The sequence below is a fragment of the Cottoperca gobio genome, chromosome 8 (genome assembly GCF_900634415.1).
Source record: "Cottoperca gobio chromosome 8, fCotGob3.1, whole genome shotgun sequence".
Lineage (NCBI taxonomy): Eukaryota > Metazoa > Chordata > Actinopteri > Perciformes > Bovichtidae > Cottoperca > Cottoperca gobio.
The window spans coordinates 3816637-3832243 of record NC_041362.1 but is presented as its reverse complement, the minus strand read 5'-3'; the positions used below and the strand labels follow the sequence as shown (position 1 = coordinate 3832243).

General features: G+C 41.1%; 1 protein-coding gene across 5 annotated transcripts; it reads right to left on the bottom strand.

The window, feature by feature from the left end:
- Positions 1 to 3082: 3082 nt before the first annotated feature.
- Positions 3083 to 14903, bottom strand: stat3 (signal transducer and activator of transcription 3 (acute-phase response factor)). Of its 5 annotated transcripts, none has more exons than XM_029437737.1 (24): positions 14663 to 14903; positions 11936 to 12085; positions 11297 to 11540; positions 11106 to 11198; positions 10924 to 11005; positions 10733 to 10833; positions 10481 to 10632; positions 10074 to 10232; positions 9768 to 9860; positions 9596 to 9655; positions 9475 to 9504; positions 9284 to 9377; positions 9158 to 9205; positions 8969 to 9052; positions 8171 to 8269; positions 7875 to 8010; positions 6619 to 6671; positions 6433 to 6527; positions 6160 to 6299; positions 5854 to 6075; positions 5720 to 5762; positions 5313 to 5372; positions 4305 to 4402; positions 3083 to 4200 (listed from the first exon to the last, which is right to left on the bottom strand). In XM_029437737.1, exons 2-24 carry the CDS (start codon positions 12061 to 12063, stop codon positions 4136 to 4138), a joined length of 2379 nt encoding a protein of 792 aa, XP_029293597.1. In that variant the 5' UTR covers positions 12064 to 12085; positions 14663 to 14903; the 3' UTR covers positions 3083 to 4135. The 5 variants fall into 5 exon arrangements, with proteins under 5 accessions (XP_029293597.1, XP_029293596.1, XP_029293598.1 ...); XM_029437736.1 differs by having other exon boundaries at positions 14667 to 14903; XM_029437738.1 differs by having other exon boundaries at positions 3083 to 4176; positions 14667 to 14903.
- Positions 14904 to 15607: the final 704 nt, after the last annotated feature.

Sequence of the window (15607 nt, the reverse complement as noted above, 5' to 3'; positions counted from 1 at the left end):
TGCGGAAAACACATTCAACCAACTTTCACTGATACATTCATAAAGCAAAATCACTATAATAACAACAACAACAACAACAACAACAACAACAACAACAACAACAATGACAACAACAACAACAACAATATCATACATTAATTAATTTCTAATAAATGAATTGAGAGTGACACTGCTGCAGGTAAATACAGTCGGACACTGAGATCACTGATGTTCTCTGATGCACACCGTTACTAACAGCTCGGTTTAGGCCGACTATGTCTCTCCAACTAGTGCGTCGCTGCTAAATATGTCTCCCTCAATCTGGAGAACAGCGACACCTTCTGGTACAAAACTAACTTAATTAAAAATCAGGGCATGGACAGAGGGAACTTCTTTTTTTTTTCATAATAATTGAGTTTATCTAGCATTTGTAGGTGTGCATAGACTTATTTTAGATTTTCGCACACACACTCGAGACAATCACCAAACTGCACTCTGTTGAAGCTTCATCGATCCTCCAGATTGACTGACTGCAGGCCAACTGAAGGGTGACAGTTGCTTTCTCAGACAGCTGAGTCAGCAGCTGACGGTAATAGCTGTACATCTCCACACCCCTCCACCCTCTCCTCAAACCAGACTGAGTTCACTTCCTATCACAGAGACCAACAAGGAGCACGAGAGAGAGAGGCCAAGGAATGCAGGGACTGCCTCCTTTAATGCCTGTTTGTTTAGCTGCTTTGCATCAGCTGTCACATGCTCTCCAAAGGACTCATGGGAAACCACTGCTGCTGATCACATCAGCACCTCGATACAGCTGAAGATGTAGTCGAGCTGAACAAACGCAACGTGGGGTTTCCAGTCAGGGTGCTGGAGCCTCCTGTTGAGAGATACTGCTGGTTTCTTTCAGCAGACAAAAGGAAGTGCAATGAGGTCACATCTTAATATATAAATAATAAAATACTAAATAAATACAATTGTAAATAATATGTGCAACATTCAAAAAATTAGAAACCAATATTTTGTGTATTTATTCTTTGGCCCCACTTGCCATATGGTTCCCACTCTTATCATCATATTTGACACTTATTTTTATTTATTATTGACTTTTTATTTTCATTTTGTTTAAAGTACCAATAAAAAAGAAACATGGGTTTGATTGTATCCACTGTAGTTAGAAATGGGGCCGCTCTAATGTATTTATCTTGACTCTTCCACAAATGAAATGTTTCCACTATTTCAATGTAAAAAATGTTCCAGATCGACAAATGAACTCAAATTTCTAAAACAATCCGTCCTGCATTACACCGCCGCTCTCTTCGCCTGCAGCCAACAGGGGCCTCATAAAGATTAAATGTTTATTGCTTGCATTTTATTTATCGCACATGGCTTTATTGCCTGTCTTAAATCTTTGGACTACCTCTTTGTTAATCGTCTGGTTCCCATCTACATTGCTGCATTTCAGCACATTTACATTTATGAACTCTTTCCTGATGCTGCCAGCTCTTGCTTTACCGTCAGAATAAAGTGTGCGGCAATGCAAATCAAATCAAATCAAATGTATTTATAGAGCCCAATATCACAAATTATACATTTGTCTCAGTGTTTACAGACTGTACAGGTTACGACACCCTCTGTCCTTAGACCCTCTGCCCTCAGACCCTCTGTCCTTAGACCCTCTGTCCTTAGACCCTCTGTCCTCAGACCCTCTGTCCTTAGACCCTCTGTCTTCAGACTCTCTGTCCTTAGACCCTCTGTCCTCAGACCCTCTGTCCTCAGACCCTCTGTCCTTAGACCCTCTGTCCTTAGACCCTCTGTCCTCAGACCCTCTGTCCTTAGACCCTCTGTCCTTAGACCCTCTGTCCTCAGACCCTCGCATCGCACAAGGAAAAACTTCCTAAAAGAAACCCCATAATTAAAGGGGAAAAATGTAAGAAACCTCAGGGAGAGCAACTGAGGAGGGATCCCTCTCCCAGGACGGACAGACGTACAATAGATGTTGTGTGTACAGGATAAACAACATATTGTTGTGTTGAAAAAGAGAAAGTATGGATGAATCCAGGAAAATGTCAATAAGGCTTCCCGGAGTCCAGCAGGACCAGGGCAGCAGGCGCAGCCTCGATTCCTGATCCTGACGTAAACTTTATCAGTGGCAACCTGCCACATGAGACACAGACACTCCGGGGATGATGCCCCGGATGATGAGTCAGTAACATACATTTACATAATGCATTCAGATAGAGAGGGAGAAGAAGAGAGGAAGAGAAGGAAGAGAGCAGGGAGGTGTCCCCCGGCAGTCTAAGCCTATAGCAGCATAACTAGGGGTTGATCCAGGGCAAACTTGAGCCAGCCCTAACTATAAGCTTTATCAAAAAGGAAAGTCTTTAGCCTGCTCATGTGGAGAGTGTGTCTGCCTCCCGAACAAACTGGAAGCTGGTTCCACTGGAGAGGAGCTTGATGGCTGTTTTTTTAAATCAGTTTTAGAGTTCCCCCGGTGTCTCTGTGAGAGCTGAACTCAAAAACGGTGATGGTATCATCATCGTCTCTGTCTTTCTATCTGGAACATATTGATACATAAATCCTTAAATTATACAGAAATGATGATGTAAAACTTGTACCACAAAGTACTTAAATGTGGGCTGTTAATGACTGAAGAATAAAAGTCTCTTTCACAGCAGACATGTTGATTTACTACTTACATTAACAAAGGCTTTCATTCAAGTCATACTAGTGCGCTGCATTATTAGTATTAGTATGTGCTTAATATCAGGACTCTGAAGCAGTTCAATTGAATTCAGCCATTATTAATTACATCATTAGCGTGTGTACTTTTCCTACTGTGACACGTCAACAGTTCAAAAGATAGCGATGTGCTCACCCTTGAAGAAAAAGGATTTATAAAAGCAATAAAAGCTTATTTGATCCTCCTGCTCCTCTACGTGTGAGTGCCTGAAGTTTGATCCGTTGCACATAACTCTGTAGACATAAGTCAAATGTTGAAACACTGAAGTGTTTTGTAATAAATGACCGGGTCAATCTCAAGTGCGGAGATTGTTCTGATTTCTGGAGTAATGAAATGTTTTGAGTCAATAATGGCACCGACAGATTCCTTTTAGTGCTAACTTGTTTTTATTGTCAAACGAAGAAGAGTTACAGCGTATCTTACAGAAATCTTCTTGACATTTCATGTCATGACAGACAGAAGTGGCTTCAACTCAACGGGGTTTACTCGACTGTATGAAAGGTTAAAGTCGACGCTGCTCACTGTGTACACTCTGATTACATTACTTTGATAACAAGTTTGTCTGAAAAGAAATTGTTCATAAAATGCTTTACATTACACATGTGATCAGGTGAATTCAGGAAGAACAAAAACAAACCGCTCATTTCAAAAGCAAGTGCAATTCACATGATCACTAATTACAGTATTTAAGTGGGAGTCAAAATACAACTTTTACAGGTTTTATACAGCATATAGGGGGAAATAATCTCACAGGAAAATAACATCAGAAATGTCTTTAATTCCTTTAATTGTCTTTTCTTCTGTCTGCATTTTGTTAACGCTTCAAATGGATGTGAGAAATATAAGAAATATTTCCATTTTAAATGAAACCAAGTTATTGTGGAGCGCCTGGGATACAAATCCGACGTTACATCTTCCAAAGGACCATTAAACGCATCAAACAGTAGCCACGTAGCTTATACAACAATGATTCTACTTACATTTTCTTATTCAAAGAAAAGAACATGTGAATTCATAACCATTTTTTTTAAAAAGTCAATAACGCAAAAATACAATGTTCTCAAAAAATATAATTCCAGATACTTAAAAGAGTACTCAAGACATCTATGCAGATGGGGAAGTAATGGATGGGAGCAGGAAGCTGCTTAAAATACAACATGTCAGTATCAATCAACGGTTTCACACACTGTGTGGAAAGTCAAAACTTAAATGAGGGGAAACGCTATTTAAAAGAATATCTTTCCAGATCATCCGGCCCCCCCCCCCTCTCCCCTTTTTGGTGTGAAAGCAGGTCGTTGTTTTTACACAGGAAGAAACAAACTGTACAGGCAGAGGGAGAAAATAAATCATGTAATCCTCCATCGTGACATAACACCCCATCCCAACGAAGGAAATGAAGACACTCGACACACGTCTTCACATTGGTGACGCTACATCCATGTCCAGGGTGATGGACTCTGCAGTAGAAAACCAAATTGAAGCTAATAATATTAATGATTAATCAAGTTCTTTGTCAATGAGTCTCCATTGATACCACAAATGTGTGTGTGTGTGTGTGTGTGCACTATGTGTGTGACTGACTCACCCAAATGTGCTGGATTAGCCTCGACTTCATTGTGCATGAGGGAGTCGAGGGTGCGAGGCGACATGGGGAACAGGTCGCTGGTGTTTCCAGAGTTTGTGCTGTGACGAGACAAAGAAGAAACGAGGACACCTTGTACATTCCTGCCACAATGTTTGTGCTGGTGAAAAGAACCTTCAATATGACTAAAGTCACAACGTCTTGGTCACGTCGTCATGAACTAACATCCTAACTCGTGTACGTCAGTGTTTGTCTTCCTCCCTCTGACTGCAGCGCTGCGATGGAGCCGCGTTCACACACTCACACACACACACATCAGTGGTTTAATGAGTGAGAAGGTCACTCCATCAGTCTTATAGAAAGACAATTCAGATGTCATGTCAGTGTGCAAAGTCATGCCCGAAAGAGAGTACAGTAGATTAAAAGGAGGATGGACGTTGAGCACGTTAAATACTATTCCAGGCTGAGCACACTAACTCAGGATGTTTAACTTTGACTTGATGTTAATGTCACAGCAGATATTTGTTAGTTGGCTGATGGACAAACAGGTTCAGGTTTAACAAAGTACAATTGTATTAACTCTGTCAACTACAAGGCCGAAGGAGGAAGCAAAGGGCCCAGGACGGAGCAGATCCCAATCACCGGGCGGATACACCAACTATTACACGAGAAAGTGTCTTCTGTCTCATGGAACTGTGAACATATTTCCACTAACACTACTATTATCGGAAATCTATTCGCAATTGTCCTCAAACAATCGTATCAAACATACTGTTGGATCCATACAAATGGAGGACACAAATAGTGAAGACCTGAACCGAAGGAGAACGTCGATGACTGGCAGGGAGACGCTCTCGCATCAGGAGCAGGAAATGTGGTAGTGAGTTGGAAATCAAACACAAAGAGGAATAATGTAGGTGTGGGTACTGCTGCAACAGAAGTGACAGGATGCACACACAAAGCCCTCCCTTCATGCCACCTTCCCCCCACCCCCCCCCTCGGAGAGCCTACCCTGGGAATCCGTTCCCAAGCAGCTCACTGTCCGGCAAGTCCATGAACACGGAGGGACACCTACGGAGACAGGTCAGGATCTCACTGAGCGAACCTCACAACCGGCACACCATCAAACGCACTCTCTGCGAAGCCGACCCTCGTCTCCCACTCTCTCTTATTTCGACACAAATACAGTCGGACACTTTGCATATTGAACATGGATATGAGTTCCCGTGAGAGACGCTCGGTGAACACACAGCCTGCTGCCAGGTGCGATCTGCTCTAAACTCTGCACCATGTGACGGCAGCGATGACTCCAAGTGTTCTCCGTTCTTTCAACATTTGGTTCTTGTCTCAGTAAACATGTAGTAATGAGGACCGGCATCAGTGAAGGTCACCGGGTGACATTGGTGACAGATACTTACGGGGTAACGCAGATGAACTTTGTCTTCAGGTATGGCTGAATAGCTGTCGGGGAAAAAGAAAATATTTAGCACCACAAAATCCCACGCACACTCAGCGATATGTGTTGCTCCTCTTACACGAAGCGGCGACTTACTGTTCGTAGAGTCTCCTCCCATCTCGGGCTCAGGAGCGGTTTCTGGCCTGCAGTATTTCCCAAAGGCTTCGTCTTTGGGGATGTCGGGGTAGAGATACACGAGGGGCGAAACGAGGATGTTGGTGGCATCCATGATCTTGTAGCCCATGATGATGTCGGCAAAGGACATGCTGTTGAGCTGCTGCTTGGTGTAGGGCTCCACTGACTGCATCTGGGTCTTCCCTGGAAACACACGACGAAGCTCAGAACCCCAAATGAAAATGAAGTGAATCCTGAGGAGATTGTGAGGAAGAGCCAACAACTCACCACTGATGTCTTTTTCTACCCATGTAAATGTGATGCCGCCCTCCTTGCTGCTTTCACTGAAGCGCAGCAGAAATGTGCCGGGGGGTTTCGGACTAAGAATGGCCCTCTCCCTCTCCTTACTGATAAAGCCCATGATATACCTGCAACAAACAAACAATTGCATACAATTAGATGCTGAGTTTATTATAAAACTGTTGACTACCGCACGTCGAAACACTTTCTATAATGTGAAACAGGCCCCGTGGTCTCGTAAACAAAGAGACGACCTCTCACCCTTCGTTCCACAGTGCCAGGATGTACTTCTTCACCAGGTCAATGATGTTGTCCAGCCACACCCAGAAGGAGAAGCCTTTGCCAGCCATGTTTTCCTGGGAAGAGGAAGGAGAAAAATAACTCACAATTGAAGCAATACAATGGGAAGATGGCAGACTGAAGGATATGTGGTCTTTAGGTCAGTACCTTACAGAACTTGGCCCAGGTGATCTGACAGCCAGAGTAGTTGACACATGGCCCTGGATGGACAATTACAGAATGACATCACACGTTAATTAATGACACGGACACACAAATCATGATATGAATAGAATATAATGGGAAATGAGAACGTACATGACCCCTGTGATAGTATAATAATATTCCTGACCAATGCTACGATATTCATCAAGGTACTTTATATCGCTGCTTGTGGGAATGTGAGGAAGTTCAAAAACTTTGGAGTTCCTCTTCTCCAAAACCTCAAAGTCCTCTGTCCTTTGTTGTTCTCGGTCTAACAGATAGAACAATGGCTTCCCTTTGTCCACTATAAGCCGTTGTTCACCCCTCTATATATATATATATATATATATATATATGTATATGTATATATATATATACGTGTATATATATATATATATATATATATATATATATATATATGTATATGTATATATATATATACACGTGTATATATATATATATATATATATATATATATATATATATATGTGTATATGTATATATATGTATATATATATATATATATATATATAGCTGCTGACTTTTGGAAATGTTTTTGGAATTTGTCAAAGAGGCACTTAATTATTTTTGTATTAAATTTGTTCCCATTGTAAATCTATGTCATTTTCAATCTTATGTTTAGCTATTTTTATTTTCAAGTGATATGTTTTTGACTAGTATTAATTTATACATAACCATATGTTCAATTTGGGGAAGGTTAAGTTATGTGTTAAAAGTACAAAATCAATAAATATAGGTTTTAAAAATATATATACAGTATATACGTAATATATAGATATAATAATAATAATAATAATAATACATATATACATAATGTATAGATATAATAATAATAATAGTAAAAATAAATACATACAGTATATACATAATATATAGATATAATAATAATAATAATAACAATAATAATAAATATATACAGTATATACATAATTTATATATATAATAATCAATATAAATATATACAGTATATACATAATATATAGATATAATAATAATAATCAATATAAATATATACAGTATATACATAATATATAGATATGATAATAATAATAATAATAATAATAATAATAAATATATACAGTATATACGTAATATATATATATATATATATAATAATAATAATAATAACAAATAAAATATAGATATATATACACACACACACAGTCTTAGGTTAAACGTTTTTAGGCATGACACCTCACCTAGTAATTTCTCAGCCAGCGTGGTGAGCTGTTCGATGGTCAGGCCTCGCTTGGTGGTGGAGGAGAACTGCCAGCTGAGAACCTCGGCCACCTGGTCCCACGTCCCCACTGGAGGCTTGGTGAAGAAGTTCACATTCTGTACAGAGACACCCAACGTAGTTTAAAACATATATAAATATATATATATATATATATATATATATAATCGTTCCAACTCCAAACAGATAATAACTGTGACACGGAAACATTCTCCCCAGTGGAGTTCAGCCCCTGTCCACCAGAGGGTGCTGTCTCACCTTTTGGTGGTTAGTGAGCATGTTGTACCACAGGATGGAAGCCCAGGCGTTGGGCATCTGGCAGATGTTGGAAATGACGACCACAGGCAGGGAATGAGTCTGCACAAATGGAGGAAACGTTTTGTTATTCCTTGCAGACATGCAAAAATGTTTCTGCTGCTATTCCAGTACGTTGTCTCGTAATAGGACTTCGTCATGTGGTCGTCTTATTCATTTGAAAATGCATTTTTTAGTGTGCCAACAAATCGGTTAGTTTCTCACATCACGGTCAAATTACACAAGACTACAACCGGATTAACTAGTTAAATACAGCAGACAGAACAAGCCAGTAAATGAACAGTAAGCAGCGTTGCATCTTTTGACTAACAATGCTGTTCATTTGTCTCAAAGACAACACTTATTCACACAGCTTGGTGTGTTTTGACACGTTAGAGGTTTGAGAAAACACATAATGAAGTTAACTTGGTCATCACTTGCTTTGTTGACTGATGTCAGCATATTCAAGTAACCGGGTTTCTCACCCGCAGAGGAGGGAATGTTGTACAAATGTAACTTTGCTTGAGCAGAAACAGTCATCAGTGGGGTAACGTGAGGTCAATAACTGGGTGGATGGGAGGACTTTAAGTAACAGCTCATTTAGAAACAGAGGAGGTGAGTCTCTGGAGGTGGATGACTTTGTTATGACTCATTTGACTGGTGACTTAGTTTGTATGGGGGTGTCAAAGAAGTTTTGTTGACTTCTAGTTAAACTGAGAATACGGAAACGCTCATGATACAGAGATACCGACTCATACTGACCTCCAGATCGATCTTCAGGCCTTGATGATAGACTTCCGTCTCAAAAGTGATAAGATGGAGCTCCTCGGTGACAATCAGAGAGGCCTTAGAGAAAACAGATGTTTCAAACCTCTGCTGTGCAAAGATCAAGCTGCATGGACTGTTAACGGATGAAGCTCAATCACAACTACAAACAATGTCACTACTTACGTCACTATTGGTCCGGCCACCATTACCACACCTCTGTTCTCTCAGGGTCTGTAACAAACAGGAAGTCAGTGCTGCACGGCAGATCGACTGGATCACAGTCAGGCAGAAAGAGCTTCTTTAACTCACCAAGTGTTTAAACTCCGCTGACAGGCTGCCATTGTTGGATTCTTCCATGTTCATAACTTTTGTGTTGGTACCGAGGATATTAAACTTTCGTGACCTAAGAAAATCAAGGAACAGCAGAAAGTGAGAATCTTTTCTAAAAGTGTTTACAGTACACGCTCAGGGTTAGAAAATACACCTTCTTAAAGACGTACCCTCGAATTGCAGCCACGTCCCCAGATTCCCTGAAAAAGAAACATTTAAAATGAGTAAAGCAGTTTCTCCTAAAGTCCTCAATCAAATCTTAGTGAGTTACAAAAAACTAAAAAAACTTACTTGTCAATGCAAACTTTAATTTTCAGCTGGTAATTGAGTTCAGGAAACTTTACCAGTAACCTGTGAAAACAAGAGAAAAATGTTGTTTACAAAATGTAGTAGGATAGAAAATGTTGCACTCTTTCCATTAACATGTAGAAACATATGTGGCTTCTGCAACCCTGCGTCTTACCTCACTTTATTTGTGAACTGCACTCCTGTCTTTATGACCAGAGGTCTGTCTGGATGCATGGGCATACATGGCTGTCTTTCCACCACAAAAGCACTGAAGACAGAGGGGATCACGTTTCAGAGAAACACTCACAGCAACACATGGGGAAGAGAATCTCAGGTCAGAGGTCACTTTAATAATGATTCTCAGCTTTTAAGTGCATCTCGCAGTCTTCCTCCAGAGAACGACGACGGCTCAGATGCCGTTGCGTTTGCTAAATGAAGACCGGGAGCCGCGACTGAAAGCTCTGTATCATTAGTGATGTACCTCTTCATCAGGTTTCTGAACAAGTCCACGATCTTCTCCTCCAGGGCGGGCCGGTGCTGGATGATGGGGTCTCCTTTGTAGGACACCTTCTGCTGAAGCTCCTCCAGCTTCTTGATCTGCTGACGAATCTGGAGCTGGGACTCAGCCAGGGAGGTGATCCTGGAGAGGAAACCATCCCCGGGTCAAGTTAAAAGTCTTAATGAAACATGCGTCTAGTCGTCAAAGTGACCTGAGGAGTCCAGAGTCTGTTATTAATCTGTTTAGTGGTAGTATAGCTCATTTACCAGAGTTCTGCATTAATGCTCTTTGCAACTTTGTATAAGCTTTTAAATATGAATCGTTCATTCATCTTTAATGTGAGCGACCGTCTCTTTGGGAAATAGTTTAAAGTTTGCGTCCATGGTTACCATGTTTCGAGGCGGTCCAGGCAGATGTTCGGTGGACCTCCGATACAGGCGATCTGCTGCCTTCTCTTCCAGTCTGCTAGTTCTTCATCGGTCAGGTTCTTCTGCACGTAATCCATGGCGGTCAACAAGCCTCCCATCTCTGTCACAATTTGCTACAAGATAACAAGCACAGCACACATTAAACATGTGCACGATGAGGTCATAACAGTTAGCGTTACCTCTGTGGCATGATTCTCCATAAAAGACACACACCCTCCTCAGCTGGTCCAGGGCGCTCAGCATCTGCTCCAGCTGGGCCATCTTCTGCCTGGTAGCAGCTGCTTGGCTATTTCCATTTAGGTCCTGGGACAACTCTGGACATGCAAACAAATACAACTCATTAAATGTACACCAGAAAGGTTGACTTTTAATAAAGGTTCTCCAACACATCAATTATAATATACCTCCTTGACTTTTCAATGTCTTGTAATTGAAGTCAAAGTCGTCCTGCAAGTTCTCAAGCATTTTCATCTTCTGTTCCATATCCTGAAGAGGAACAAATGGAGAACTTATATATCTGTGACGAGACAGACTCGTTTTGTTCGGGATTCTTTGCACTGCATTTAAATACTTAGTGGACACTAACCTGCACCCGCTTCCTGATGTCTTGGAGGTTGTGCTCCAGAATCTGCTGCTTCTCTGTCACTACCGTCCCCGTGGGATGTGAAGCCTGGCCATCCTGCAAAAGAACAAAACATACACCGCTAGAGCACCTGGAACTGAAGCGTCGTGATGTAATGTGAATGCTGCAGCGAGGTTAGCGCAGCGCTTCTCTACCTGCACAGCAGTGGTGGCAGTCTGCAGGAGTCTTTGCTCCTCCCACAGACAGCGGGCAACAATGCGGGCAATGTCCATCGGCTTCTCCAAGTACTTGCTCTGCAGATGCTGTTTAATCCTGCGCAGGTTATGCTGGTAGAGGACATTGTTCTCCTGCAGGAAACGGCTATACTGCTGGTCTATCTCCCCCAGGAGGTTGTGGAACACCAACGTGGCGTGGGACTCCTTGTTGGCAGCGTAAGCCCTTATAAAAGGAGAGGTTAAGATAATCAGGATATGAATGTGCTGTGAGTTCCTTCAAAGAGCTTTCGAAAAGATGAACGGTTCACAACTTATCAAAACATCCTGCGCCCGACAAGAAGGAGACGACTGGGGGGGGGACATTTCTTTCTTGTTACTTAATACAAATTGTACAGATTGTTTTTGAATGAGCATGCGATGATGTCACGAGGGAAGAAGAGGGCAAGATAAGGAAGTAGGTAAACATGAATGAACACTTTCTACATGAGAAGCTATCATGGTTAGTGGCCAGTCTGCGGAGGATGTGGAGGATAAAAGCAACGCAATGCTACATTTCAGCAGACGGGAGAAACTAAATGTGCTTTAATTACAGAGCCCTGCAATTAAATGGTTTCTCACCAGTCCTGACTCTCAATCCACGGGGCGAGGAACTGTCGTAGCTCCATGGGGAAGCTGTCACTGTACAGGTGGTAGAGCTGCTCCAGATACCTGGTCTCCAGCTGCTGTAACTGGTTCCACTGGGCCATCCTGACACACACCTCCTCAAACCTACACAACACAGAATGGGGGTAAGAATGTAAAATAGGCAGAGAACATGTAGGAGTAGGCACAGACTGATATGTATCACTGACCAAAGAGAAATAGCTAAATGTCAGGCTTTTCTCTGAAAATGAAGACAGGCTCTTGGGAGGCCTCCTATTCAGTCACTTCCTGTTCAGCGAAACACTGCGCCTCCACCAAGAAATATAGAGCAACGCGAACAGCTGTTAACTCCCTAAGCATATAGGAATACTTGATCTTTGGTTGAGGTTTTGCCCTAACGGCACACTTCCTTATTCTTAGCCGTTTACACATACTGTAGATATCAGTTTGAAACCACAGTTTTCGACATAATACGAGACTGAACTTTATCCATTTCTTTTCAGAGGAGCTCAATGCAACTTGAAGAATATACTTTCATTAATCCTCACTGCCTGCAGAGACAACGGTTATCCATCAGGTCCACATTGCAGGTTCTGTTAGCCTCCTCATCTTACCAACAACCTGACTGTACAACACACCGACACTCTTTAAATCTAACACAGTTGTCTCCTCTAACGTATTAAATGATCAACTGAAGCCTTCGTTCGAGCCTCTTACATAACATTTGAATACTGTTGCATTACCACCCTAGTCTGTAGTTAGTTGCAGTGACATTACACTATACTAAACACATTTAGATACAAGAACAGATGCTTCTCTAAACTCTGATTATTAACCTTGACTAACTGATGACTCAGACATGTTCTCGACAAGGAACTCTTTGTGTCCAGGAGCAAAGATGTTGCTCTTGCTCATACAAAACGTTTAAACAAGTGCCTACATTGCATTCAAGTTCCTGCATCCCTCACACTGTACTTGATGAAGCCCTACATTCATTAGTCAGTATGCTTAATGTTTTGCACACACACATTTATATACATGAGGGGAAAAAGCATTATAAACTCCTCTCAATATTATACAATCCAATGTAAAACTAAGCTAGCAACAGCCTCAATAACTACTATATACTCTTTTTAAGTTGTATCCCCCACAGTGTCGACACAAACTGAACATTATAAGCTTATTATTGTTAATATTAGCAAAAATATCATACATTCTGGCAAGTGTAGTTAATAATAGTAGTGATGTCCTCGCGACACATTGTGAAAATGCATTATCTATTACATTTTTCAGTTTAGGGCAACGCCAATCTAATATATATATATATATGTAAAATTTCCCCTAGTTCAATGTCAGTTACAACAAAACTCTTGCTGACATCATGTGTGAGGGTTTTTTTTGTTTAAGCATCAAGGGAGATAACCAAAAGTGTCCATCAAACGTGCAATGACCCATCTTCCTCTTTCCCTGACATGTGAAAAAGGTGCATCTGCATGCTGTGAATTTCATGGACCCGTAAAAAGGATCACATCATCGAACAGCTGAGTCATCGTCAATAACGTTAGTTTCATTTTGCATCTGAAGTAGGCTAGTGTTTCCTGCCTTCTATTGTTGGTGTTGTGTGGAATGATCTCAGGGTCATCAAGTAAAGTATTATCTGCTTCCTTCATCATGCTTTTCCATGTTTTGTATTGAATTACAGAGCTTGGTCCCGGGTCTGCAGGATTAATATTGACCCAGTGTGTATTGGGTCAATACTGTTTTATTATTATTAACAATTATTTCAAACAATTGCTAGGAATGTGCCAGGCCAGCCAGGTGTGTGTTGTGTGTCCAAGTTCCTGGTAGTCACAAGGCACTAATTGTAAAAGCACATTGTGATTCCTTCAGTTGTGTAACTGATATTCCAGGAAGCACTTCTTTAAATAAACTAAGACATCAGTAACCATCAATTGTATGGCTTCTGTAAACACAGGTGACAACAAAAGTAATCATTTATTATAGTGTAATAGCCCATCTGATACACTGGGAGTCCTCTCTGCACTAAAGATTATATATTAAGAAGTCTAACTCTGACATATATATCAAAATAAGATGATGTGAAGGTGTGGGCAGGTCATCTCTTATGTATTGCTGATGTTAGAGTCCCAGTGCAAGATGCCACATCGTGTCAGACATGTTGTCCTGCAGATGTTATTGAGATGGGCGTGACACACAAAGCAAACACACAACAATGACCTTAACTTGACTGGCTCTAAATATGCATCCTAGTGAAGTTTGAGCTATTCTTCAGTCCTGTTTAACAACAGCTGACGTGTGCATAATTGCCATTATTAAATTAGGCAATCCCAAATCACATGAGCCAAAAAATATAATTAAATATATTTTTAAAAATAACACAAACATATTACAAGATTAGGTCTAAGTTGTAGTATGATCAGCCCCATTAGGAGAACTGGAAGTAGATAAAACACACTATCACTTTAATAACTTATGTAACACCGAGGACGCATAATGGCTTCCCCAGCATGAATAACTTATTACCTAGTCACAATGTTGTTAGTAGATCCGTAGCGTTACAGCTAACAAGGCTAGCTATGCATTAATGTGGTTAGCAGTAACTTAATAATGAAAACCACCCCGCCACAAGTCCAAAAACATGTTATATTACATAAAGCAGAAGTCGCTGTTATGGTCGCGTACCTACCTCGTTGTTACTTCTTAGGAAAGTTTCTCCGTTTAACCCACGCCAACCCTTTCTACTAAAAAAACACTGACAACAACAGTCAGTGGCGAGTGTTATAGGAATTGAACACACAAAAAGCGAGAGAGACACAGAAAAAGGTCGTTAACTGTGTAGGTTTTCTTGCCAGCACGGGAAACACTTCTCCGACGCGACAGACCTTTTCACCGAGCCCATCTCGTTGCAGTCTTTCCAGCCAGACAAACCTCATAAACTACTCGAATGACAGTTCTAACAGCCAATACGAGTCGTTGCTTCTATCGTAGCCAATCAGAATGCAGCATATCAGCAGAGGAGGCGGGACTTGGTTAGGAAGGTCGTGTTTACTGCTGTCGCAACTGCGCTGTTCCCGCCGGCCAACCCTCCCTGCGGATGGGCGGCAGAGTAGACCAGCGCGCTCATTGGCTGCGGAGGGAGGACGAGCACGTTGACAGAACAGCCAGCCTGGAAGTCATCTGAGTTACTGGCAGTGTCGACGTCATCAAGAGTTAATAACACTAGAGCTGTTCGCCTCTCCTAATCTTAATTAAAAGACTAGAATAAAACGCACAAATAATGTAGTCACATATATTAAATCTTTATAAAAATTGAGAAAATAATGAGAACAAAATAACAGAAAAATTATAGGCTGTGTATATTATTGAGAATGCTTTTATTAATATTGAATTTGCAAAAGAGGCCTCAAACACAAAAGAAAAGGCAAGCTTCATTATTAAAAACACCAAGACAGTTGTGTGTCACACTCTGTTGCAGGAATTTTCAAAAATTACAATGTCTGTATATAAGCTGTGCATGACCCACCTGACGCTAATAACAGGCTGGTTCAGTTATTTAATAACCAGCAGGTCAAAACAGGGCAAAATATACATTGTAAGGAAAACACACTTAAAAATAGAGAAAAGGAG